General features: G+C 44.2%; 1 protein-coding gene across 3 annotated transcripts in view; it reads right to left on the reverse strand.

The window, feature by feature from the left end:
* The window catches only part of PDE1C (phosphodiesterase 1C), a 296,676-nt gene that overhangs the window by 43,599 nt on the left and 229,199 nt on the right, over nucleotides 1-23,878 (reverse strand). For all 3 annotated transcript variants that reach the window (XM_037386207.1, XM_037386208.1, XM_037386209.1), the window contains 6 exons: nucleotides 23,673-23,855; nucleotides 21,486-21,552; nucleotides 15,796-15,912; nucleotides 13,732-13,872; nucleotides 7,323-7,423; nucleotides 5,491-5,619 (listed from right to left, as the gene is read on the reverse strand). In XM_037386207.1, the coding sequence (XP_037242104.1) occupies nucleotides 5,491-5,619; nucleotides 7,323-7,423; nucleotides 13,732-13,872; nucleotides 15,796-15,912; nucleotides 21,486-21,552; nucleotides 23,673-23,855 (738 nt within the window). The remainder of the gene's footprint in view (nucleotides 1-5,490; nucleotides 5,620-7,322; nucleotides 7,424-13,731; nucleotides 13,873-15,795; nucleotides 15,913-21,485; nucleotides 21,553-23,672; nucleotides 23,856-23,878) is intronic.

Consider the following 23,878-nt stretch of genomic DNA (forward strand, 5'->3'; position numbering starts at 1 on the left):
AGAGACTGTTGGACTCCCCTGGAGCACCACCCAGGTTACTGGGGCCTGCAGGTGGCATTTTTGCAGTCTGAGGATGAGCAGGACAGTGGGGGGTGGCTGTCCTCAGCCAGCTCTCGCCTCAGGTACCAAATACAGGGGGGTGAACATGAAGCCAGACCCACCCTGGCAGCGTGCACAGAACAACAACCCGTCAGCACAGAAGGCAGATGCCCCATCCATCCCTGGGAACATTCAAGATGGACAGACAGCTCCTCCCATGGAGAAGCAGGCAACTTCAGTTCTGACACAAAGAATTTTGGCCAAGATTGGACAACAAACAACAAAAAAATAAACCCAATAAAATCCGATTTAAAAAAAAACCCAAACAAACCACACAATAAAAATCAGTTTCATAAACAAAAAAGCTCTACACTCTTCTTTTAGCACTTTTGAGAGGGCATGCACGCTCCTGTGTCCCATCCTGGCCTCCCCAGGGCAGGAAAGACACTGCCATCTGCATTGCAGGCCCACGGGAAGCTTTGTCTATGTGTCTGTACAAGCTGCAAACCTGACCTAACTCCTCTTTGCTTCACACGCAGTCAGGAGCAACTGACACAACTTCAAGCAGAATCGGGCACCAGAGACAGGCAGGCCCTGCCTCCTTCCACATCGGTCTTTGGCAAACGCTACAACTCACACCTGCAGCCCACGTTCCACACGGCAGACCCGGCACACGTTCACCCGAGGCACCGGAGCATGCTGAGTCCTCAGGGGAGAGCACCCAGCTCTGGCCTCAGAACTGAAAGCAACATTACTGTGGCAGTCAAGGCACTGCAGAAAGGCAGACCACAGGCACAAAAGCTTGCTCCTGACTAAGCACGGTTCAATTACGTCCTGAAAGCGGCCCCAAAGACACAGCAGGAGCTGCGCGATGCCTCACCAGCTCGCCCCTCTCTGCCCTGTGCTCCACCACACACAGTACACGCTGGCAGTGGCATTTCTTCAGCTTCCTCACCCAGCTGCACAGAAAAAGGTGTCGTCAACATACAGAGGAAGACACAAGTATTACCACCAGGGATGCTGACTGCCAGCTTTGATGGTGATTTCCCACAGCCCATCTAAATTACTCGCGGCACTGGGCACAGTGGGGGAATTTGGTTGGGCTGAGTCACATGTAACCATGGGTTTCCTTCAGCCTTCTCTTCCAACACTTCCCAGTTAGGGAGCTTCCAACAACTGGGGAGCGTTCAAGAAGGCAGGAGCTGCAGTAAGAGCCTCAGGCAACTTTCTGGGCCATAGCTGAAAACAAAGTCTAATGGCTCAGCACCACTCTAGAATCTGTCTGCCTTCAATTTCTTTAATCCATCTTCAAACTATTTCTGTTGTTTGTCTTGACAGCCAGTGTGGGAACATAGTGTGCGCTACGTCTTTGTGTGTAAGACCCATTCCTGTCATTGCTGTCAGCAGGTTTCTATGGAAGCCAGTTCAGCTGCTCTTGCTGTGGAGACTGGATGAAGCTCAGCACCTCCAGAGCATGGCTCCTGCCATCCTCAGATAAGCGGAAGGAACTGGCCTTTGGAGGTACTGCCTTGCTCCCTGAAGTGACAAGAAAGCTGAGACAATTGCTTCTTCACATCAGGGAAGTGAATTCCAACAGAAGTGAGTTGGCAGAATCTCCCAGGAGACCTGTAGCAGAGTCAAAACCTGAGCTTGGGTTTCTCATTCATCCTCTTTTAGACCACTGTTTGTGGTAGCAAATACACTGTCCCATCAAAGTGATCACTTCCAAGAATATCACGGCTCTGCTAGGGCTTTCTAATGGGTTTTCTTGTAGGTCCCCTCAACAGAAGATCCCTCGTGGACTCATAGACTTTTTTATAGACCTGGCTGTGCTGCTTGGCTGAGTAATTATGGATTTGAATATTTCTTACTACACTTCCAGATGTCCTCTCTCATAGTACAATACATATTCCTTAAGGCCAGAGTCCAGGAGCCAGTCACACATTACATTCTCACGCAGAGAAGTTTACCACTGAGAAAAAGTTGATGTTATCAACTTTGCAAATCAAGCCTAAGATTACTTGTCTATGCCCTTTGTTAACTGCTGCAGAATTAGGGAAATGAACAATTAGGCAGACAGAGCAGGCTGTCAAGGAACAGGTCAGGAAAAGCAACTGGAGAAGAGGGAAACCTGAAGTTAATGTCTTGGTTTATTATTCTCATAGGCCAAACAACAACTCATCCAGTGGCCAATGTCGCAGCTTTGATTTTTTGTTTCTAACCGATGTCCTGCAGACGATTCATGTGTAAACATGCTATGTGGCACAGTCCCACAAGCACAGTCTTCTGGTATTTTTATTACTGATTGCCATGATAAGACTCTGGCTGACTTTACATGTAAACACGTCCAAGCCTTGCATTGATCCCTCTGGAAAATGCCTTTCTCTTCTCTTTAGAATAATTACTTCATGGGTTTACCTTTCTTGCCTCAGAGAACCTGACATCATTTTGTAGGATACTTTGTCGGATGTGTCTTTGCTCCGTATCAGCGTTCACCTCAGAGCTGTACTGTTCCCCTCGCACTCATGGGGAAGGGACAGGGAAAAGGCCATTGGAGATCACCTGATCTCTATGCTAGGAGCCAACAGTAACATCTCTTGAAGTGAGCCACTTTGCTCATTTCATCCACCTGAAGTCTCGTTACTTTATTCTTATGGAAATAAATAGGGAAAACACTACAAGGAAGCATTTTCATTGGCTGATTCTCACTCAAGGTGTAACACTCAGAATATCCATGTGCCCATCCTGGATGCGCAGAAACGAACTTTTCCAAGTACAGGGTGTGATTATGCAACCACGCACACACTGTTATGTACAAAAGAAGGCTTTCACCAAAGTCATCTCCATTCAGTCAAAAAACATTCCAGATTTCTCACCACAATCACAAAAGGAGTAACAGTGATTGACAAGGAGGGCTCAGCATTACTTGAGGGACAAAACCCCCAAGCAGCTTTACAGACAAAGTCAGTATTGCATTAAAGGTCACTTCCCACAGCTGTACTCCAATACAGAGTTAAGGAGCTAAACATTTTCCAGATGCCCTTTTAATCCTGTACTTGATGGTAAAGGGCTTGTGCTAAACATACTTTGTTTCAATAAACTGCATGGAAATTGTTAACAATGAAATACACTACCAGAAGAGACATCTATAGCCGTATCTTGGAAAGCATCTGTTCACTTGGCAGTTAATTTTCTTAATTTGCTTGGATTCGTTTTTGTTACAGTTTCTTCATTTACTTGTTGATCACTTCCACAAATGGGATTAATGACATGAGGCAAGCAAACGGATTTTCAAATATTTAACAAGCAACAGAGGGTTGCTTAAATGAAGAAAGGTAGTTTAAGTACTAGTAAGCATCCAACTCTTTTCTCCTTGACTTAGCGCAAAAGACCTCTTTCAGTCTCACCTGCTTCCCTTATGAAAGCTGTGCCCATTTATTTTCCAACCGTAAAATCTAGCTCCAGTTTGCTACATTTCTTTCCTGAAAATACATTCCCTAATTAATGACTGAATAACACAAAAGCAATAAAATCCACACAGGCACCTAGGATTTCAAAACCCACGGACCATCAGATTTTCTCTTACTAGTAATGTGAAAAAAGGAATGAGAGTTCAGCTCAGAAAGGCACTTCAGAATTTGCTTTCCAAAAACCATCACTCGGGCCTTTTGCTGAGAGAGATTTATCAGGTATGTCTACAAAAATCAAGTTCAGTTTGGACACACTTCAACAGTTGCCCAAAGCATCCTGCAGTACTGAGGGTCCGATTTTTGAGTGCCAGTCTAAGAAATCGGGGCTTCTTGGTTTTTATCTCAACACCTCAGGTCCAGCTAAAGTCAGCTGACGTCTCCAGTGCTTCCCAAACATTTGCCTATGGGATTTCAAAGTCGCAGTCAAAAGCAAAAGCACACAAAAATCCACAGTTTTGGAGCTAGAGCACATCCAGATAATAGCCTTTATTCTGCAGGTGCTGCTTGATTCACAGCTACAAAATAATAAAGCCCTACTTGAGAGAGAACAACGCAGCAAACCAAACCGCTCCATATTTTTGCTCAGGCAGTTACAGTGTTTCTTAGAGATGGGTTAATCTTTGAAACTTTGGGTCTAAACATATGGCCTCAACAGAACACACATGCTGACACTACAGAATCAATGAGAAATATCGGAAGCTAGCTTTGATTCAAGCAAAAACAGTTGACAGCTCCAAAGCAGACCATTTTCCTAAAGAGAGTATCTACACAGTGAAGCACGCTCAATGAGCTGCTCTGCTGTTCCCAGCAGACAGTGGCTCTAGGGCTGCTCTTTCTAGTCAGTTAGTTCTTTGCTTTTCGCCCACCAACATAAAAGGAAGCAGTAATTTGCTGCCAGTATTTGACAAGGCATTACCAGCTGTAGCTAAAAAAATAAACTAGATTTTTAACACCTCAATGCAGATTTTTTTTTTTTCCATTCCTGCTTGCTGCCCACCATGAGACTATTTTCTATATTGGGGGAAAGAATTTCTCAGGCCACTCCTCCACAACCCTCACATTGATTGAAATCAGCCATGCAAATTCCCGAGTTGTATTCCTGGTGTTCAGATATAGGATCACATCACTGTCCACAAGTTAAAATAAACAGGAACTTCAGGCTAAAGCAGAGCCTTCACTGACCAGCTTGCTAAAAGCCAGGCCCCAGAGAAGGGCTCATTTCCCCACGTTAATATTAAAAAAAACAATGAACTGCTTGCTCAGCACTGTGTCACAATTAAGCCTATGCAGGAGGCACCATGCATCACGTAAGATCCCACAAGTTGCTTCCTCTCCCATGAGAAAGACCCACGGAGCAGGATTCTTCCTGTCTAGCACATTGGGTTATTTTTAAAGTACCACCCCCTGGAGTTCAAAACACCCATAAAAACAGAAAGCTCTCATCAGTTTGAACTGTCTGCTATTAGAAAGCAAATCATGGGCTGATTTTGGCACAGAAATCATACGTCGCATGAAGCTTATTTCAAATTACAGCTTCTTACATCACCTTGGCATATACAGTACACTGATTTATGCTCTTTGGACTGGGTTCTTTTTTGCATTAAGACTCATTTATAATTTCTAGGCATGGAGTGTCAAAGTAGATAAAGGTTACATTTATGCTTCAGGATGGACAAACAGCAGGCTAGCTCTACACTCCGTTACAAATGGATCTGTATGAAGGGTGTCTCTGTCAGACTTAGAAATTCGAGGGGAGTCAATTTCCTATTATAATCCATCGTCACCAAGTATGGTCTCACTACCAGAGGTGAAAACTGAAAGCAGAAATAAGCAAGACAAACTCCTTCTAAAGCTTTTTTTTTGGTAGCAATACAAATACCAATGTGTAATATACAATAATGCATATTGCCATTCAAACAAGGCAGTAACGGTCCGTGGCGATACTGCAAGGTCCCTAGGCAGCCACCATGCTCATTTTTACCTCCAGTCATCCTTTGAGAGATTAGATAAAATATTCATCTCTTCATCATCTTGCAAAAGACGATACGCTGCACTAACGTGGTGATTTTCAAGCACAGACCGGTCATTATATAGAATGGCTGAGTCTGACCTAGCATTTAAAAGAAAACATAGGAAAGGTTATGTTTCTTCCCTGTCCCTTTTCCTTTGATCAGCTACAGAGAATTAGTTCTATAGCACGGACAGGAGTATTTTAAGAGCATTTGTAATACTTTGTTCGTTGCTGTTATTCAGTAAAAGAAAAGTAAAGATCAAAACTCACACAAAATTGATTTCATCAATCGAGACTCACGTAGCCTCTCTGTTACACACTTAAAAAATATGCTGAGAGCTGCGAGAGGTATCTAAACTTACAGCTGAATCATGAGGTTCTTTTCCAGCTCTTGTGCATGTTGCTCTCATAATAAAGCCTGATGGTACCCAAGGAAGCAATTGCAAGTTGTGTCCCAATATTGTTTCCAGAACAGCAAACTGGCTGTCAGCAAGATAGAACTGAGCTGCTTTCTGTCATCTGTGCGCTCGGCTACGCTGTCTGGAAGGGCAATTGCCAGCGGAACAGAGTAAGGCCAAAGGTACTTCATGCCTTAGTTTAAGCTCTAGGACACAGAGCTGAGACTGATGGATGGCTGAGGTGGTCTGAAGACAAAGGTGTTGCTGGAACTTAATGGCACCAGAGGGTGAGTATGGTTTGTTACAGGCCCCACTCAGTTCTGCTTCCCAGAGAGCAGTGTATACTTCTCCCTCCTGACACTTTAAACCCTCAAGGTTTCAGTGTCACAGAAATTACTATTTTGGAAATACAGCAGATCCCTAATTCTTGCATGCATGAAGCGCAAGTAAGAAGTGGAGTGTGGCTTGGCCCAGAAGAGAAACAGAAACATCCTTCTACATTCCATTCCCAAGCTTTCCTGAGCACATGTGTGATTTAGCCTAGCAACATTTATCTATCTGCATGATTCAGCTAACATCCTCCAGGTATCTTACTTAGAGTGAGATGCAACGCATCTTAGAAATGCCCAGGTGTCAGTCAAGGATATCTACATATTTTGTCACCACTACCAGTACACTCCCATTGTCAAAATAACAATAACAAAATGCCCAGTTATTGCTGCAACCACAGACTTCACAATCTTTTCATGCTTCAGAATTTTGCTGCCATCTTCATCTTCTTCTCTCTTCCACCAACCCAGAAGCCTTATAGAAGATTCTGAGTTCAAAAAAATACAGCGGTTCGGTCTAGTCTGGGAACAGCTAGTTGCTATCTAGCAATTTACAAAGCTCTAAAAAATGATGTCCCTGAACAGGTAGCGGTAAACATACACTTTGGCTGCAGGTGTGCTTTTCCACTCAAGTGAAAATAGTACATGTAGCATTGGTGTTCACCGATAAATACAGGTATTGTTAAGTTCTTAACCTATGTAGTTGATATCTGATTCTTCAAATTCAATGAGAAAAAAACTGTTGAATTATAGTAGCTCCTCCAAAACTGTAACTCCATCAAAATACGACACCCTGTACAGCAACTTGTCTTTGGCAGCTTTACACAGAAACATTTTGGGACCTTCCTTTTTCCTGATTATTAATATGAAATCATGCTCAGGAAGCTAGAATGCATGCATTCCACTGTAAATGGCTGAGCAAGACAAAACTAAATGCAACCTAAGGCAGTGAACTTTCCTCCTGTAACACTTCAAAGCAAAAGCTCCTGTGCTTTCCTAGGTGGCTGTGCCATTATTCCCCAAAGGTTCCTCCCTCCATTTCCCAGCCCTTCATCGTGATTTACAATGGCCTCACCGTGTCTGGATATGAAAGTTGTTGGTGGTTCCAGTGTGTTCATAGTCATGGATGGCAGCTGCAAAGATCATAGCGAAGATCTCCAGCTCTGTCAGCCAGTGCTGAAAAGAGATTAAGAGCAATCAGATAAACCGTCATTTTCCCAGGCATTAAAGCTTTTGTCCTTTAAGGCAAGTTATCCCCTGCTGACAGTCAATGCCGCACATCATTGCCTTTCCCCTGCAGCCTGCCAGCTGTTGTAAGCAAACTTCTGCGGTTGATGCACAAAAGCCAAACCAGTGTTTTTCCTGAAGCTTCATCCAAATAAACTGAGCTTCAGCAAAATGTTTTCAGGAGCTAGTAAGGCTTAAGGCAGAGCAAGGGGAAACATGTGCCCTTCTTAAAAAGCACTGTGTGAGGAAGAGAGAGGGGAAAACCTCAAGACAATCAAGGTTCTTCAAGTGGAACTTGATGACACATGTGCAGGTACACATGTTCCACCACGGTATGTACTTTCAGCTCAGCTGACCTTTGTAGCAGAGCCTCAAATACAGAAGAACGTCACTAACTTCCAGTAGCTAAAAGTCATAGAACCATAGAACCATAGAATGGTTTGGGTTAGAAAGGACCTTAACGGTCATCTAGTTCCACCCCCCCTGCCATGGGCAGGGACACCGTCCGCTAGCCCAGGTTGCTCCAAGCCCCATCCATCCAGCCTGGCCTTGAACACTGCCAGGGATGGGGCACCCACAGCTTCTCTGGGCAGCCTGTGCCAGTGCCTCACCACCCTCACAGTAAAGAATGTCTTCCTAATATCCAATCTAAATCTATCCTTTTTTGGTTAAAGCCATGTACCCCTTGTCCTATCTCAACAGGCCCTGCTGAAAAGTTTGTCCTCGTCTTTCTTATAAGCCCCCTTTAAGCATCGAAATGCTGCAGTAGGTCTCCCCAGAGCCTTCTCTTCTCCAGGCTGAACAACCCCAACTCTCTCAGCCTGTCTGCATAGGAGAGGAGCTCCAGCCTTCTGGTCATCTTCATGGCCCTCCTATGGACTCGTTCCAACAGGTCCATGTCCTTTTTATGTTGGTGGCTCCAGAGCTGAACGCAGTACTCCACGTGGGGTCTCACCACAGTGGAAGAGAGGGGGAGAATCCCCTCCCTCGACCTGCTGGCCACATTTGTTTTGATACAGCCCAGGATAGGGTTGGCCCTCTGGCTACGAGTGCACATTGTTGGGTCATGTTGAGCTTTTCATCCACCAGCACCCTCAAGTCCTTCTCCTCAGGGGAGCTCTCAACCCATTCTCCACCCAGCCTGTATTGATAGCAGGGCTTGCCCCAACCCAGATGCAGGACCTTGCACTTGGCCTCGTTGAACTTCATGAGGTTCACAGGGGCTCCCCCATGAGCTGAGCTTGGAGGAGGTGATCCTTGAATGTTAACCATCTTTCTTGGTGCCTCTTCGTGCCAGGGCTCTCATGCTACTCTACCAAGCAGATCCCTGAAGAGGCCAGAATCTGCTTTCCTGAAGTCCAGGGCAGTGATCTGGCTGTGTGCCCTCCTTGCTGCCCTAAGGATTTTGAACACCACCATTTTGTGGTCACTGCAGCCAAGGCTGCCCTTAAGCTTCACATTCCCCACCAGCCCCTCCATGTTGGTGAGAACAAGGTTCAGCATGGCACCTCTCTTCACTGGCTCCTCCATCACTTGGAAGTTATTGTCAACACAGTCCAAGAATGTCCTGAATTGCCTGAGCCCTGCTGTGTTGTCCTCTCCAACAAATATCGGGGTGGCTGAAGTCCCCCATGAGGACCAGGGCTCATGAACATCATGTGGCTTGTACCTGTCTATAGAGGGCTTCGCCTGCTCAGTCTTCCTGGTTGAACGGCCTGTAGCAGACCCCCACTATAATGTCACCTGTCGCTCCCCATCCAGCCCCAGATGGAGCTCCATGCATTTGAGCTGGCTGCTGACCTAGAGGGTGAAGCCCCCTCCTCCCTTCCCCTGCCCGTCCTTCCTACAGAGCTTCTAATCCTTCCGTTCCAGTCTTCAGCAATGACTGAATCATAAGGAAAAAGGGGCACAAAACCTCACAAGATGTACTTCTTGCTATTTATTTACCATTTATAGACACATTGGAGAAAGTCCTGAGGGGTTTTTTTTTTCCTAATTGCCTAGTCGAAGCCTTATTTTTCAATGCTTAACTCGCTTCTAACTTAGATTTCTAAATGATTCAGAGGCTTTTAATCATTTTTCTCAGAGTCAATCAATCATTTTACATCTGGGTTTCCACTGGCAGCACACAAGGAGGGCTGTTAACATCAAGAGCATCAGAGACAAAGGTTCTGGGTACTATAGATGCTGTAAATATTTGTATGAAATGCTTAAACATACTAAATTTAGAGAAAACCTTTACCACAGTGGCTGCCAAATATTTTTGTAACAGTTCACTGTCAAGCTGCAAACGTCTTGACAGACATTCATGTACAAACTGCCTTTTAATTCAAAGCCCAGTAAAGGCAATATGGTTTCATAAATCTATTCTAGACAACTACTACAGCTCAGGGACCATCACTGGCCTGTTAACCACAGTGCAGGGGAAGCACAGGTAACGGGGGGTCTGTACACAGCGACCTGTCTAGCTTTCTCCTGCCATTCACAGCCACCTCTGCGCAACCAATTATGAATTAAGCAAGTCTCGGTATAAACGATCTCCTTACATTAAAGATGCGGTTTGAAAATATTGGCCAGTGATATTTCGCACAATGCCACTGACCATAATCAAGGCAGCTCTTGAATTTTCGGGGTGGGTGTGGTGTGTGAAAGATCAAGAAATGAGCAGACACACAAACCAAATTATTTTCTCATTTCTACACAGTTGGTCCAGGACAGGAATGGACAGCACTAATGGTGGAGAAATCTGTGATGTTTCTGTTTCCAGGCATGACTTGTGAATAAGGAATGCTTTACAGCTGATAAAGAACATGATTTCAACATTCTAGCAACAGCGTCTGGCAACTGCAATGGAAAAGAAATGGAACTAGGGTTTCCAAGATACAAGTCTAGATCTGGACTTCCATTCCTCAACCATGTTCTGCCATTTCCCAAAAGGTGAGCGTGTGAATGACAGAAAAATAATCAGGCAAAAGCGCTCAGGAACAGGCAGAGCAAACCTACATTATGCACGCAGAACTACCACGGGGCATGCTCAGCTAGTCTGATGCATCCACTTCAGACCTTCAGGGCACCATCTGACAAGTCCCACTCCAACAGCATGTTATGACCCAAATCTTAAAACATCAGTAAGGCTGCGAGCTCTGCGCCTGAGGTCCTCTACCCCTTAAGGCATGCACAGGAAAAGTGCTAACTTGCATGCGCTACCAAACCATCACTGGCTGAACAAGTTTGGGTAAATGGCGCTTTTCAAATAGGGTGTAATACACCTGAGGAGAGATATTAAATATCATAACAGCATTTGCAGAAGACCACTCAGAACACAGACTGGGATTACCGTTGTGAATAGTGGGTAATAAATAAATCAGTGTAAGTAGCACAAAGTCAAAATAGGCTTGTGACTAACAGGAGGGAAATAGCAGGTAAGTAATTGCAACCTTTTAGTCCCTTTTATCTGCTACAACCTTGCAAGGCTGCAAACAAGATGGCAAAGAGCCCGCAGAGAACGGATGCCATCTCCATCAAAGCAGTGATATTACCATTTACTAGTCTGTGATGGACTTCATTTTGGGAACAGAGAGCTAGCTTTAAAGAACAAATTCATCATGAGCTATTGAGAAAGCAGCAGGACACTGTCACAGGTGAAAAGAATGAGGAAATGTGAATGTTTTTCATTTCTAAAGGGTTGATAAAAACAATCCAGAACCAAACCTTCAACTTTCTGCATTGATAGGGGGTGCGGGATAGAGGGGGAAGAAGGCATGAAAGAACAAGTATTGGCTTCTAGGGTGGAAACAAGAAAGGGTAATGAGGCATGATTCTCTTTCACAAACATACAGTAAATATGAAGAAGTAGCTACTAAGGCAAGTCATTGGCATGTAAACAAAAGGATTGATGCATATCGATGCCTACAGGAAGAAAGAGGAAGGAGCAGTCTTCCATTCTAACAAAACAAATGGATGCATTTCCAAGAAAATGCTACAAAGCAAAGAGAGCAATAATTAGCTTTTTTCCTTCCCCAGAGTTTATGGTCTTTTATTCAAAAGAAGTTATCATTTGCAGAGCTCATGATGATTAGTCTAGAGGAGAGGAGGATCTCACTTCCCTTTGGTACAAACAGATGTGACAAAAGTCTCGCACTTCTGCAGGTTTACATGTCTGCTGCAGGAAACAGTATCCTCTAATTCTTGACAGTATCACAGAAAGAACTCTGAGAAAGAACACCGAGGCTGACCCAGGACCATTGAGGACTACCAAGGACGAGCCAGAACCACCGAGGATCGCCAAGGATGACCCAGGACCACCGAGGACCACCCATAATGACCCAGGACCACCAGAGACTGTTGGACTCCCCTGGAGCACCACCCAGGTTACTGGGGCCTGCAGGTGGCATTTTTGCAGTCTGAGGATGAGCAGGACAGTGGGGGGTGGCTGTCCTCAGCCAGCTCTCGCCTCAGGTACCAAATACAGGGGGGTGAACATGAAGCCAGACCCACCCTGGCAGCGTGCACAGAACAACAACCCGTCAGCACAGAAGGCAGATGCCCCATCCATCCCTGGGAACATTCAAGATGGACAGACAGCTCCTCCCATGGAGAAGCAGGCAACTTCAGTTCTGACACAAAGAATTTTGGCCAAGATTGGACAACAAACAACAAAAAAATAAACCCAATAAAATCCGATTTAAAAAAAAACCCAAACAAACCACACAATAAAAATCAGCTTCATAAACAAAAAAGCTCTACACTCTTCTTTTAGCACTTTTGAGAGGGCATGCACGCTCCTGTGTCCCATCCTGGCCTCCCCAGGGCAGGAAAGACACTGCCATCTGCATTGCAGGCCCACGGGAAGCTTTGTCTATGTGTCTGTACAAGCTGCAAACCTGACCTAACTCCTCTTTGCTTCACACGCAGTCAGGAGCAACTGACACAACTTCAAGCAGAATCGGGCACCAGAGACAGGCAGGCCCTGCCTCCTTCCACATCGGTCTTTGGCAAACGCTACAACTCACACCTGCAGCCCACGTTCCACACGGCAGACCCGGCACACGTTCACCCGAGGCACCGGAGCATGCTGAGTCCTCAGGGGAGAGCACCCAGCTCTGGCCTCAGAACTGAAAGCAACATTACTGTGGCAGTCAAGGCACTGCAGAAAGGCAGACCACAGGCACAAAAGCTTGCTCCTGACTAAGCACGGTTCAATTACGTCCTGAAAGCGGCCCCAAAGACACAGCAGGAGCTGCGCGATGCCTCATCAGCTCACCCCTCTCTGCCCTGTGCTCCACCACACACAGTACACGCTGGCAGTGGCATTTCTTCAGCTTCCTCACCCAGCTGCACAGAAAAAGGTGTCATCAACATACAGAGGAAGACACAAGTATTACCACCAGGGATGCTGACTGCCAGCTTTGATGGTGATTTCCCACAGCCCATCTAAATTACTCGCGGCACTGGGCACAGTGGGGGAATTTGGTTGGGCTGAGTCACATGTAACCATGGGTTTCCTTCAGCCTTCTCTTCCAACACTTCCCAGTTAGGGAGCTTCCAACAACTGGGGAGCGTTCAAGAAGGCAGGAGCTGCAGTAAGAGCCTCAGGCAACTTTCTGGGCCATAGCTGAAAACAAAGTCTAATGGCTCAGCACCACTCTAGAATCTGTCTGCCTTCAATTTCTTTAGTCCATCTTCAGACTATTTCTGTTGTTTGTCTTGACAGCCAGTGTGGGAACATAGTGTGCGCTACGTCTTTGTGTGTAAGACCCATTCCTGTCATTGCTGTCAGCAGGTTTCTATGGAAGCCAGTTCAGCTGCTCTTGCTGTGGAGACTGGATGAAGCTCAGCACCTCCAGAGCATGGCTCCTGCCATCCTCAGATAAGTGGAAGGAACTGGCCTTTGGAGGTACTGCCTTGCTCCCTGAAGTGACAAGAAAGCTGAGACAATTGCTTCTTCACATCAGGGAAGTGAATTCCAACAGAAGTGAGTTGGCAGAATCTCCCAGGAGACCTGTAGCAGAGTCAAAACCTGAGCTTGGGTTTCTCATTCATCCTCTTTTAGACCACTGTTAAAAAAAGTTATTGTCACCTTCACCTGTTTTCTATTTCTATATAATCCCACGTCTCTACTTTCATGAGCAGAGTCATATGAAATTAAGTTTGTCTATAGTGCAAACGGGTTCTACTGTGGATAATCATAATCTCCTTATTGAGTTAAAACTGTTGTAATCTCTTTATACATTCATGATGCCAAGTCCTAGACTTACCACTACGCCTGTCTTGAAAAGGAGGTAATGGACCGTCTGTGTCACATCTGCGGCGTGCATTAGGTTGTGATAAGGGTTTTTGTGTTTGCTGTAGCCAACCTCCAGAGCTTCCACAAAGGACACCAGGGCAGAAATGGGGATCTGAGGAAAACAGCACAGAATTACAAACTAAATAATCACCTGTAACTGCTAGCATTCAGAGGGGAGCATTTTGATAAGAGGTCCCAAAGAGCAGTTTGTACTTCACAAATAAATAATACGCTAACGCATCTGAAACAGGCACTCAACAGAGGGAGTGAATCCAGGTTATTTCCTGAAACTGGCTTTCCCATCCCTAATTACAATATGGATGAATCATTCCCACACATAAATACACGCAAGTATACTACCAGATGCTGTCTGGAAGACACATACAGTACTAAAAGTAACAGAGCGCACTTGATTGATTGCCCCTGGAGAAATATTTCTAATTAGGCCACAAGCATCTGTCTGTTCCCCTCACAACCCACTGGAATAGATCTCTGCTTTAGCATTCACAGTCAAGATTTTCTAACAAAACACATCATATAGGAAGTCTGGGATACTCTACCAGAAGGAGTATCATTTATCAGACCTTCACAGTAAAATCCAGCCTGCCCATCCTATGGGATTGCCGTGCTTTTCTGACTCCAAGAGTAGAACTGCACACATATGAGAAAATGCAGTTCAGGGGATTTCTAGACAGAAGACTATGCAGGCTCAACAGAGGGAATTGGCAACATGGGTTCTCCAGTTTCATCTACTCAAATGGCAAATACCCTAAACGTTCAGATGTCCATAGCTAGAGGAGCAGCAGGGGAGGATGCAGTTCTGACCAGTGACCTTCTTCAAACATTTATCATTGGGCACAGGCAGGTCCTCAAGGAGTACAGCAGCCAGAGATCTGCAAACCCTTGCCAACCAATGTCAGTGGGGACCCTGGGGAGTGCATGTGTCAATAGCAAAAGGGACAGCAGAGGATCTCGGTGGGGAGAACGTTCAAGATCTGAGAGCAGTGTTTCTGCTGTCCAAATTTAAGCTTGCTCAAAGTTGGAGGAAAACATGCTCAAAGTTGGAGGAAAACATACATGGCATTTGCATCTGCAAACCTCTGTCATGATTACGGAATTAGAGAATAGTTTCATGGTTTGGGTTGGGAGGCACCTTGAAAGTTCATCTAGTCCAACCATCCAGCAATGAGCAAGGAATCTTCAACTAGCTCAGGCTGCCTGGAGCCCTGTCCAGTCTGACCTTGAACGCTTCCAGGGATGGGGCACCTACCATCTCTGCACAACCTGTGCCAGTGCTTCAGCACCCTCATCATCAAAATTGTCTTCCTTATAACTAGCCCAAGTCTACCCTCCTTTACTTTAAAACCATTTACCCCTTGTCCTAGTGCAACAGGCAAAAGTTTCTCTCCATCTTTCTTTACAGACCCCCTTGAAGGACTGAAAGGCCACAGCAAGGTCTCCCTGGAGTCTTCTTTCCTCCACACTGAACAAGCCCAACCCTCTCAGACTCTTTTCACATCCATGCCCCTGATCATTTTGGTGGCCCTCCTCTGGACCTGCTCCCACACGTCCATGCCTTTGTTGTGCTGAGGACTCCAGAGCTGGATGTAGTACTCCAGCTGGGGTCTCACCGGAGCAGAGAACAGGGGAAAAATTGCCTCCTTCAACCCATTGGCCATGCTTCTTTTCATCAATTTGAATCTGAAGTCAAGCTCTTCTTTTTTGCCTGCACGCTTGAGAGTCCTGTGAATCTCAGGAGAATGACACCACCGTTCCCACAAAGTATGTGTGAATCAAATGTAAGATTTACCATAGTTTTCATAACAAAGCCTGTTTGGAAGTCTACTTCATGGCGTCCCATTGCAGTTCAAAGGACCATTTCAATAACAGTTGGTCTTGTTTACTGGGGAAAGCACAGTGTCCATGAAGACTTTCAAAAGGGCTAAAATTGCATTTTGAATGGAACAAAGCAGGAGGAGAGGGAAGTTGAACAAAATCCAAGACAGAAGAAGAGACTCTTCTTTTAACTACTGACCTTGAAACGGTTGATCAGATCATAGCGTGTGAGAAGTTCATAGAAAATGAATTTCAGCGCGTGATCCCCACTGGCATCATTTAGTGCAAATACATCAAAGGACCACTTGTCTACATTCTGCAAGAGTGGGTAGAAAAGACATTTAATTAATACTCAATTGCTAACAATTTACATCTACAAACTGAGAATTAGAGTGGTGATGTAAGCATAGAGCTTTTTTTTTTTTAACTTCTCCAATCCCATTTAACCATTGCACAGTCTTAATTTACTCATCAGCATTGTATGACTTGTACTTAAGAAGCTTCCACTATGAACACGTATGCTGTTTGTTTCTTCTAAAGGTGGCAATTCTCCACACCAGAATTTACTGGCAAAGTCTGAATCCACAACGATGAGAATCTTGGTTTGCTTTAGTAGCTGAAACATTGGGGTGGTCCTATTGGGGCTGATTTCACCCTCCTTTGTCCCCTACCCATGTGCTATGTCTATGAAAAAAAATAATTCACTTGGAAGGAAACAGGAATAAAAAAGATATGCTTTTGAATTATATCAAAGCCTTTGGCTTTTGCTGTTGCTATAGAGTTCTAATGACTTTATATTGTGGTGCAAAGCACTCCAAGGCTTTGCTCATGCTTCAAACACAATAAAGTGATATGTTTCTTGCCGTTAAAAAAAAAAAAAAAAAAGGCACCTATGGTCATATTTTTACCATTTCCTGTTCAATCAACCAAAATAACTGCTTAGGAGAATGGTCTTGCTAAACCCAAAAAGCAACTTAGTTCCTTTTGATTTTAAGATTAATCCTGAACTGTGATGATTGCAGCTTACATTGCCCAAAGACATTTTCCTTTTTTTGGTTTTTTTTTTTTTGTTGTTTTTTAAAGATAAGCGAGTGCAGTGGGGCTTTCAGAAAACTACAGAGCAGGAGAAAATCACAGTAATGTTACATTAAGTGTTAACAATGATAGAAAAAACAACCTTGATAACAGAAGAGAAAATATCTAATTACAGTTGGGAAAGTTCCAATCATCTGTAAATTAGATATTCATGCTGCAGGGTGGTCAGTCAAGAGAGCAAGGAGGGAAAGTTCACTTCCCAGCTCCTTGATAAGCTAAAGTATAAGGTATAAACCTTCTTGCAGAAGGCTGAGTTCAAATCTCAACTCTAAGGAAAGGCCATGAGAGCTGACAGCACTCATTATCTAGCAAGGTAAAGCTCCTCCATCTCAGAACTGGATCTTCCTGAAATCCTATTGAACTTTTCCTCTTCCTAGCAACAAAGAAGAAAGGTGCAGAAGGACTTAGGGCTACAAGAATAAAATACACATCAACCAGGCAGCTGCATCTGGCACAGGGCCAGCTCTCCATCTCTCTTGCTTGCTGACAACTTTGAGGAATTTCCCAGACGGATTTCTCCAATCCTTAAACCACAGATTACACATTGACATCTGTACACTGACATTTCTCTCCACTTTCAAACTCTGTGGCAGGTTACCTCCCAGCTCCTTGTGGCACTTTGACCATGAAAGATGACTACATTGCACACACACACATGCACAACTGCTCTCAACACAAGAAATGGAGGTTGGCTAGACCAGTGTTGAATACTGTTAAAGATTACAGTCCAGCCGCCTGGTTTTAGCAAGAACAAAACCGTTAAATTACAATGATCTACCAAGTTCTTAAAGCCCAATCCACCTTTGCTGTTTGCTGCCGTGCTCATGTTCCACGAAAGGACTAACTTCAAGTCAAACGCAAAGGACAGTGACCTTTAACCACGAGGTGTGGTCAGTCACCCATATGGCAGCACAGCTATAGGTTTTTGACATTCTGCATGAGATCAGTGTCTTTGGTACCGGTTCTCTCCATCACAGGCTGATCCTGACAGCCTTGCTACTAGCACCATGTTGATTACACAAGAGCTGAGTATGCCCCTTATGGAAGTATGGTCCATAGAGAGGCTGATAGGGAGTGACTATCAAGGATGCTGAAGATTTAGCTCCCCTTTCACCTATCCCAGTAAATCGCTCGCTCAGCAGTTGGTATTACAAACCGTGTGGAGCCCACACACTGAAGGCAGGGTCCAGCTTCTCTGGAGATGATATGTGGCCCAAGTCACAGAAGGGTAACCATAAACTGCAGCTTTTCAACACTTTCAGTAGGTGTTGGAGAGGAAAATCAATGAGAGGAAAAATTTCCACCAAGAAAACATGTTTAAAGCTCTTGAACAAACTTAGAAAATGGGCAAGAAAAAGAATGCCCAGAGCATCCATTTTAAATAATTAAATAATAATATGTCATTAATTTTTAATATTTAAGTAATATGTAATAAAATAAACTAAATAATTTTTCAGTACTTGAATAAATTTTAACTATTTTCCTGGGGTTCGAGTGTTTCTATTTTGTAATCAGCTATCTCAGTCAATGAAGCAAATTAATTTAACACTGGCATGCATAGAATATTTTTGTCCTCTGGCCTTGAAAAGAATGTCTTCACTATGCCGAAATTTCATTCACTGTAAAGGCAATCTTAGCTTGTAGAAATACATGGGGGTTGTTGCTTGATATATTTCTCCTGGAGTTTATGTTGTGTTCTTGCAGCAGATAACATTTGCCAAATCGTGAAACTGCACAACAGTACATCTGAACTGTTCTTTCGTACACAGTAACAGTTAACAACATAGATGGCAAGTTTCACAGTACAGCCATTTAGATTATACCAAGGGAGAAATCCCTGCTCTTGTCAAGTCAACACAAGTTTTGCTATTGACAGTAATGACAGCAGCATTATACCCTGAACAACCAGGGGAAAAAAGCCTCTTAACAGAATCATGAAAGTGTCACAAACTGCTCAGAGGCTTGCAGCAACACCAGTTATGCTTTGAAAATCAGTGGATTTTATGACCTTCAAAAAACCACAAACCTAACACAGAAGTGACCCCTCTATTGGGAAGAGATCTAGAGAGGCAGAACTTTATGGATGTCTTGTGATGGGGGAGAAAAACTGTTTCTTCTCCCTAAGGAGAGCAGCAGAAGCAAGGGATGGGAAATTTTCTGTGCTACACATGTCTCTAGGTCACTGGCCCTGTAGCCTCAAAAAGTCCTGTAGTCAAAAGCTGCTCTAATGCATAGACATATACACACTAGGGTGTCACTGCAATGAGATCCAAGGTGTCTTCCTGCTCAGCCCTGTGGCCTTATTACTTGGTCATTGCCCCACTGCTTGGGGGAACCTAAACATGAAGGGAAACACCAGTTCTTCCTAAATACTCCATTTCCTGCCTTTCTCTCTGACCTTAACCTCCAACACTTGATTGGGTTTCTAAGCCAACGAGCAGATGCAGGGATACATGTTATTCTGCTCAGTGTTACTGGCAGGCCTGGCATTTTTCTAGCCACAGACACAAAGTCTGTACTACAGTCACTGCAAGTAACTACAGGTTCTGCGTTCATTACCTCTATATTAGCTAGCCCAGAAAATATTGCCATGACAGCACAGACATCGAAAAAGGCTGAAAAATTCACTTCCAAAGCAGGGAACTACTACAGCAGCTTAGCTAATGTCAAGTTCTGCCTGTAGAGCTACACTGCTCAACAGCAGATCACCACAAATTACTGGGTAAATTAACATACCGACTTCTTCAAACATGTTTAGATGCATGGTATGCATAGCCACCACTCCAAGGAGACACAAGGCTCATCACCCCTTTTGTGGCAACAGGTCTTGCATCATCACACCCATGGGATGCAGAAAGGCAATTAGGCTACTGCACTAGAAAAACCAGTATCCAAGAGAGACAGAGAGAGACATAACTGCTGGGCAATCAAATTAAAAAACTGCCTAACTCCTCATCCACTGAAAAAGCAAGAGAGATTATATACCTAGGACTTGCACCGCTACCATTCCATCTGCATTTTTTGCAGAAGATGCAGTATTTAATTGTTTTATTAAAACCAACTTCCTTTTGCCAAGCTGATTCCACAGCTTTGGGTTACTCAGTGCACATGTCCTGTCAGCCACGGCAGCAAAAAGGAGAGCACATAGCTCAAAAATAAGCTAGTTTTGACTCCATGTCATCTCAATCCTTGTCCTTATTAACAGGGCATTAAGGGGGAAGTTGGTTATGGCAATCCAGAACAGCTGAAGAGATGTGTATGGTACACTCCTACACCCTTTGGCATGCTTAAACCATAAGCTTGTTTTACAGAGCACACCAAGCAGTTGGCGAGTTGTCAAGTTTTCTCATGTGGCTTTACTGGACTGAAGTAAGCCACAAAATGGACCATTTTCCATTCAGGAGATGCGACTGGGAAATTTCAGATGAAGTAGTATTTCAAAGACAGAAGAGTTCTTCAAAACAAGTAACTCCCATTTCAATCACATCCACTACCAAACCCAAGGCTATCCAGGCAAAGACATATTCTCCAGAGTTTTGGAAAAAAAAATACATCCTAGAGTACACAGTGGCCAAGCGAGCATTATTTCACTCTGGGCAAAACTAGTCAAGGACTTCGTGCTTATTCACGTGTCTTAACTTACTGATATGATCAGTTCTCTTGATGACATGTAATCATTTGAAAACATTGAAAGAGGAGAGGGATTCTGTAGGCTTAAGTCAGCTGAGAGTAGCTAATGGGTTTTGGATTTGTATTGTTACCACTGAGAAGAGTATTGTTACCCAGGAGAAGAGGTACCATTATAAGGAAGTCCTCTCATGAGCTTGCTATGGGGTTTAGTTCTAAACGAACAAAGATCTAATTTGCAGGAGTGAAGCTAACGCTTGTCAACCTGCACTCGAAAGAAGGTCTGGATGGATGCTTTCATTTTGTACGTGAAAAGCATGTTTGGTCATTCTTCTTGCATTCAATGGACCTTCTGCAGTTCCTCCACACCTTTTCATGTACTATCAAAAATAAATAAATAAATAAATGATTCAGTATCCTACCTGTAGGTCTTCCCAGTGTGGAGTAGAGCAGTAGAATTGTTTCGTGAGCTTTACACATAATGTCCGTGTGTATTGCCCCACCATATCACTTTCTCACCATTGCATGGCATGGCTGAACCACATGCAACATGTCATCTGCAAAGCTGCTGTGTAGGCAGTTGGTCGCTAACTTGTATTTGTGGTCTTCATAATTCCTGCCTAAGTCAAGAACTTTGCAATTGTCCCATGGATTGAATCTTCCTTCCCACCTCCACACCCCCCGCCCTCACCCCCCAACTACTTCTAATTCATTTTCCTCTGAAACCTCAAAACTCATAAAAGGGTTATTATTCCTAAACTGGTTTTGTCGCTTTGAAAACCTGAAGCCAAGCAATACAAGAAACTCCCTTCTCTCACAGCAACTGATCCTTTTCCTTCTCCACCTCTCTCCATCTGTATTTTCTTTCTTCCCTGTGGGAGGTTGTGATTGATTCCAGCATGTTACTAAGTCCCCAGTTTAATCACTATAATCTAGAACAGAGCTGTAACCTTCACAACCTGAAAATGGCCACAGCCTTGAACTCTATTCTTTCCTTTATTCAAAGGATATTCCCTTAGGCCAGTAATGATTAATGTATGTGAACTAAACTAAATGTCAGAAGGAAGGAAAGGGCAAGTGCTAAGACCCCCTTACCAAGTCAAATATCACAGTGTTGTCTTGATGCTTTGTATAGCAACACCCCCAACACCTTTTTATTTGGATTACCTTTAGCACGCCGATTACAGCTGGTGGGTAGCTCAAACCGACCATATTTGAAGTCCGTCTGTACATTCTAGCAAAATAAAACAGGTAAGGCAACGGATAAATAAACAAATCAAAACAAACAAAAGTCATAAAGCAACAGACCATTACAGGAGACCTTATTTAGCCCAGGAAACCCTAAACAGAATGTGTTTTTTTTTCTTCCTTCTTATTCCTAACCTGCACAATATGCTCTAAAATATTCTTATTGTATAGCCTAACTTGAGACTACACAATCCCCAGTATCTCATGGCTTGGTTTCCTGGCAAGACATCACAGAGAACATGCCAATATCAGGTCTTCATCAGAGGGAAAGGTTACACTCAAATAAACAAGATGCTCCCTGTTTTCCACTGCAGATGACCATACTGCTCTTTCAGCTCCCTTAGTCCTTGCTGGTCCACATGCAAGCCAATTCTGAACATGCTTCAGAAATCATTTGTTGTCTGCAACGAATCAACTCCAGTTCGGTACAGCTGTTACTTTTTCTGCATTTTTTTAAGATAGGTATAAAATATTTTGTCCGCTGTGTATGAGTGTTTGAGGGATAGAGAGAAAGAATAAGGCAATATCAACATCTGCAACCACACTAAACAAAGCACTGAAGTATGTACCAGATTTTAAACTTGTTTTCAGGCCACACTGTGTTTAGCAGGCTTGGTGAAGGCAGAAACACTGCTAAAGCTAAAATGCCTTTCCACAGGTCGCTCTTAATTCCACTTAGGCAACGTAGGACTAAAAGGGGATGATGGAAAGCTCTCTTTTCCCATCTGAAGTGATCCTGTGTCAAGTCTCCCTTCAGTTCCCTTTTGATTTGCCACGTTCTGCGCTCAGACCAGAGAAAAGGCAGCCCCTTTTGCATAATTACATTCACCCACTCCCCAAATTACAGAATTTCTTACCCCCTCTTCAATCCAGCAAGGAGACCCATAGCCTTCTCCTAAGTGACAGTTTAAGCAGTGACCCTCTCCCTGAGCTCAGGAGAGCCACCATCCTCCTCTGATGCCGTATCATATCTAAACGCTTCCTCCTTTGGGCCACATGATCCAGATCAGCTGGAAAACAGCCCCCTGCAGCCAGCTCTCTACAGCTCATTTACCTCCTTGTTGAAGCAAGGCCCCCACTGAGAGGGAGGGTTCATTCACAAATACCCTGTCAAATACAGGAGAAATGACAGGTTCCACCTCATAACAGTTTGCTGCCACTCTTAACACATGTACGGTAACTTTGGTACACAGATAACTACACAGGCCATAGACATGCCAGTGGAGGCTTCCGTGTGTCTCTGAGGGCTGTGGTCCACTGCTGTGCCCAGCACAGAGGGCTTGTAGGCTCTCACTGCCATTCTGATGAACAGCAAAAGGTGCTCTGCTTTTCCATTCCTGCCTTGAGTTTTGCTGCACAGACCTGGCACCTGCCATTTTTGCCGCTGCCTAAAGCCTTCTGACAGCTTCACATGTGCCAGCCCTCCTTCCAGCCTGAAGGAAGAATGCCAGTGAAGAGTGGTCACTTGAGAAGAAAAGGTAAGATTGGAAGTGAGTACGAATTGAAATGACTACATGTTTTAAAGGGTTCAGAAAGTAAAATGAGTTTTAGCAGTAGGTTCTAATGCAAATCACAACAGAGAAGGCTGAGAGGAATCCATGTGTCTTTTGAAATCCTCCCTGAGCTCCAGGCTTTTCACGTCACTCTTGCTCTATAGTTCATTCCAGTAACACCATGATACAGGATTTTCTTCTGTTTCTTAGTAGTACTTCATGAGGAGTACTAGACCACAGAGTCCAACAGAGGCAAGGGAGGGCTTGGTCTGGATGGACTGAATTTTAAAAGCTGTCACTTCTGACCTTGGGCTATGCAGAGGTGCATATTCTCTGTCAAAATTATTCCAGCTGTGCTATTACATCTGTATTATGGCAAGAACAGACCAGTTCAAGCTGTTGCTTAAGCCCAGGTTTTAAGGTGCTATCCAGCTCTGTGTAGAAACATCATTAGACGCATAATAGTCTTCAATAAAGTCATCTCCTAGTTATTTGAGGTCTTCTGGCCTAAGGTATTCTCCTCCACCTCCTGTCTTTGTGTCATCACATACTACAGGCACAATTTGTGGTGCCTCGGCAGCTACTAGAACAAAGTAATTACATGCTCCTTTACCTTTCCACAAATATTCCAGCTTGTACTGCATGGACAATACTCCTGAACCGGGGTTTTTCCTCTGTCCTTTTGAGCATCATCCCCATCTGCCGTGTGAAGGTAGAAGCCAACCAGTCCCGGACCTCCGAGGGCACAGAGTCGGACTGAATGTCACTGAGCTCATCTTCTGTGTCCAGTAAACGCCTAGAAGGGGGAGGAAAAAACCG

Source organism: Falco rusticolus, chromosome 4, assembly GCF_015220075.1.
Source record: "Falco rusticolus isolate bFalRus1 chromosome 4, bFalRus1.pri, whole genome shotgun sequence".
Taxonomy (NCBI): domain Eukaryota; kingdom Metazoa; phylum Chordata; class Aves; order Falconiformes; family Falconidae; genus Falco; species Falco rusticolus.